Source organism: Arachis hypogaea, chromosome 11 (genome assembly GCF_003086295.3).
Source record: "Arachis hypogaea cultivar Tifrunner chromosome 11, arahy.Tifrunner.gnm2.J5K5, whole genome shotgun sequence".
NCBI classification, from domain to species: Eukaryota; Viridiplantae; Streptophyta; class Magnoliopsida; order Fabales; family Fabaceae; genus Arachis; species Arachis hypogaea.
Window position 1 is genome coordinate 124,864,668 of NC_092046.1, and position 4,139 is coordinate 124,868,806.

Here is a 4,139-nt window from a genome sequence, read left to right on the forward strand (position 1 = left end):
TGTATCTTTAACCTATATAGACGAGGTAATTAAGAAAAAAAGTGAAGCTCTGATTAGAATTAAATTTATATTTGTTGAGTTTTTTTATTTTATATAATACGTACTCTCTCTCAATTAACATATATTTATTAAATTTCTTTATTTTTGACCTTCATTTTTACAGAAGCAAGACTATCTTATTTAAAAAATAATTTTGTTATAAAAATAATTTTTTAAATCAGCAATCAATTATAAAAGTTTTGATAATAAAAATTAAAAGAATACAAATATTTATTTATTCATTATTTTATTAATAAATTATTTGTTAAAAAATATGTTTACATCAATAAATTTTAATATTAATTAATTGATTCGTTTGGTATAAAACTAATTTTGGTTGAATTTTTTTGGTTTCAATTGATGTTTTTATTGTTATATAATATAACAGAAAATATAAAATCCAATTCTATATATATACATGAGATATCAAATTTTTCTAAAATAACATAATAAGATAGTAATTTATTTCATATTAACACCGTATAAAAATTAATTATTAATTTAATAAAAAATTAAATAATTAAAATCATATGTTTAATAAAAATATAAAATTTTTGTAATTTTAAAAATATTAAAAATACATTTTAAAAATAAACCAACCAAACATATTTTTTATTATTTTTAATACTTAAAAATAAATTTTCTTTTACAAATCAATCTCATTTTTTAAAATATAAAAGATTAAAAATAAAAATTATTTTTTAAAAATAGAAATAAAAAAACAAAACAGAAAATATTTTCGTGAGTATGTAAAATATCCACTTTTAAAACCTAATTCATGTTCCCCTTTAATCTCAAAATAAAAATGGGACGCTAATACACCTCCTTGTTGCGGGGTAGAAAGCATGAGCGAATCAAAAGGATGGGTTCCCTTCCCGCCAGTGGAAGCAGCAGTAGAAGCTTTCAGCAGCGTGTGTTCTCCCTTTTGCAACGATGCAACAGCCTCAACATTCTCCTCCAAATCCACACCCAACTAATCCTCAACTCCCTCTCTTACAAGAACAACTTCATCTTCAAGCTCCTCTCTTTATACGTCTCCTACGGCCACCTCCACAATGCCCACACCCTCTTCTCCACTCTCCACAAACCCACCACCCCCTCTGGAACCAGATCATCAGGGCCCATGCCCGAACCCCAGCAGCTCCTTTCAAATCTGTGGAGTGCTACAATCGCATGGTGGCTTCTGGGTCGGAGCCTGATGGGTTCACGTACTCGTTCCTTCTGAGCGCGTGCGCACGTGGTGGGTTGGTTGGGGAAGGGGAACAGGTGCATTGAAAGGTTTTGGTCAAAGGGTATTGCTACAATGTGTTTGTGGAGACAAGTTTGGTGAATTTCTATGCGGTGTGCGGTGGTGTTGGGAAAGCACGTTACGTGTTTGATGAAATGAATCAGAGAAGTGTTGCTAGCTGGAACTCTATGCTTGCTGGGTATGTTAGGTGTGGTGATTTTGATGGGGCCAGAAGGGTTTTCGATGAGATGCCTTGTAGGAATGTTGTGTCTTGGACCACCATGGTTGCCGGATGCGCTCGTGGCGGCAAGTGCAAGCAGGCTTTGTCGTTGTTTGGTGAGATGAGTAGGGCGGGTGTGGAATTGGACCAGGTGGCGCTGGTGGCTGCCTTGACAGCATGCGCTGAGTTGGGGGATCTAAAGTTGGGAAGATGGATACATTGGTATGTTGAACAGAGATTTGTTGTGAGGAACAATGAGCAGCCTTCATTGCGTTTGAGCAATGCACTCATTCATATGTATGCCAGTTGTGGAATCATTGATGATGCTTACAGAGTGTTTATCAATATGCCGCGGAAAAGCACTGTGTCTTGGACTAGCATCATCATGGCTTTTGCGAAACAAGGCCTTGGAAAGGAAGCGCTTGATCTTTTTAAGGCTATGCTTAGTGATGGTGTTGGTGTAAATGAAATAAGACCAGATGAAGTAACCTTCATTGGAGTGCTTTGTGCTTGCAGCCATGCTGGGTTTGTAGACGAAGGACGCCAGATTTTTGCATCTATGAAACATACTTGGGGAATCCACCCAAGGATTGAGCACTATGGATGCATGGTTGATCTCTTGAGCCGTGCTGGTTTCTTAGATGAAGCACAGGGACTTATCGAAACCATGCCTTTAAAACCAAATGATGTGCTATGGGGTGCCCTTCTTGGGGGTTGTCGAATACACAAGAACTCAGAACTAGCATCGGGAGTGGCAAACAAGGTAGTAGCCGAGCTCAACGTCAACCAAGCCGCAGGCTATCTTGTCCTCTTGTCAAACATATATGCTTTTGCCAAAAGGTGGCAGGATGTAGTTGCTATGAGACAAAAAATGATTGAGATGGGTGTTAAAAAGCCTCCGGGCAGAAGTGTTGTGCAAATTAATGGAGTTCTGCATAACTTTGTGGCTGGTGACGTGACGCATAAGCATTCTTATTATATCTATGAAACCCTCCATGAGATCACCAAACAAGCCAATTGGGAAGACTATGAACCAGACATAACAGAGGTCTTAGTTGATGCTTAGGGGAAAAACCGCAACTTTTGAGCTAGCTTTATAGTTCTCCTTGATCATGATATCTCTACAGAAGGAAGATGCTCATTTTCTGATTTTCAAAGTGGTTGGTGATTGTTGCTACTTGCTAGTTGCTAGTGATGGTACTAGTTTCATACTGTGAGTCGATCCCATCGGTTTGATTAAACAAACATTTTGAAGAAAATTTTGCAGGCATCACAGAAACATATACATTTCATGAAGATTGAACACCTGTAACATTCACTTTACTCTTGACGTGTAAACTGAAACAGTTATTGTAAATTTGTAATTGTTCCATTCTTAATAGGTTAGCCATTCTTTCAGCTCAACGTTATTTCCTTTGTGAGTATGCTTGATGTTGGTTTTGGCGAAACAAAGCCTATATCAGTTCGAAGAGAGGCTTATTGGATTCTCTTTGAGCACTATCTTCAGGTACTTTTACTTGTGATGTTGATCTTTTGCTGCTGATTTGAAGGTCCATAACTGAACTTCGAGGGACTGGGATAGAAAGTTCGGTTAGAAGGAAACATGATACGAGAAACATTGAATAAGGTGGTTGGAAAATGATGACATGACAATGATTAGAGTTGTTGATTTATTAAATGGTCGCTCTACCATAAAGATTATCGTTATACAGATTTCATACAGATTTAATGTGTAGTTATTTTGAGGGACACGTGTCGATTTTTTTGGTGGGCCATTGATGTTAAAAAAGTTTGCCCGGGTAATTAATAATATTTTAGTTATTGTATAATTGAATTCTAATGCAGTAGATGGAATGAGATAATTTTAACGCCGTGAACGTTTAGTTACACCACTAGTATAAAATTGAATTGTTGAATCATGAGAAATCTTTTTACTTTTTTAGTATTTTTATTAAAACTAAAATTAAAAAATGGTTTCATAAGCTATGGATTTTTTACTAGTTTTTAAAAGAAATACTCATTTCAGTTAAAAATAAAAATAATATTTCTTAATTATAATTAGAATTTTTTTTTTGTAGTATATGTTAAAATAATCTATTTAATAATAAAAAATATAAATAAGTTCTAGATTATTCAATAAAGAGTTTCAATTGTTAGAATATACTCTTTATTCTTTAATTTTTTTATTAGCAAAACATTTTACAACTGTAATAATAAAAAGAGTTAAATACAATTTTAGTCCTTAAGGTATAGATTGAAAATTTTTTTCGTTTTCAACCTTTTTTACATACAAAATCGTTTCTAAGGTTTAACGTAGTTTTAAAATCGTCATTCAAACCAAAATACCATTTTCTTCTTCTTTTTCTTCTTCATCAGAAGCAAAAACAGAAACAGAAACAAACGCAGAAACAGAAGCTGAGAGTCAATGATACCTCTTCGTATTCTAGAAACAAAGATATTGTAGCTCTCTTTTCCTATTTTCACTCTTCACTTGTAAACACCAACCAAGGAGAAAAAGAACCAGAAAAAAACTGATTCGTTGATTAATGGAATCGATAAACTCGTTTAAGGGGTATGGCAAATTGGACAAGGCAGAGCAACAAGCCTTCTAGAAAAAGACTTGCAAGCGCCTCACCCATACTCATAGTCTCC

At 34.6% G+C, this 4,139-nt stretch overlaps 1 protein-coding gene across 1 annotated transcript; it reads left to right on the forward strand.

Moving 5' to 3' along the window:
• Nucleotides 1-901: 901 nt before the first annotated feature.
• On the forward strand, nucleotides 902-3,049 carry LOC112722515 (pentatricopeptide repeat-containing protein At1g05750, chloroplastic-like). Its single transcript, XM_029289945.1, has 4 exons — nucleotides 902-1,247; nucleotides 1,331-2,535; nucleotides 2,887-2,994; nucleotides 3,038-3,049. Exons 1-4 carry the CDS (start codon nucleotides 902-904, stop codon nucleotides 3,047-3,049), a joined length of 1,671 nt encoding a protein of 556 aa, XP_029145778.1.
• Nucleotides 3,050-4,139: the final 1,090 nt, after the last annotated feature.

What these genes read in the sequence shown, in the direction of transcription:
- LOC112722515 (XM_029289945.1), top strand. Translation starts at nt 902, where the DNA reads ATGGGTTCCCTTCCCGCCAGTGGAAGCAGCAGTAGAAGCTTTCAGCAG. An exon ending in TCGGAGCCTGATGGGTTCAC is followed by an intron (nt 1,248 to 1,330) that starts GTACTCGTTCCT and finishes TTTTGGTCAAAG; the next exon opens with GGTATTGCTACAATGTGTTT. An exon ending in ATGAACCAGACATAACAGAG is followed by an intron (nt 2,536 to 2,886) that starts GTCTTAGTTGAT and finishes CCATTCTTTCAG; the next exon opens with CTCAACGTTATTTCCTTTGT.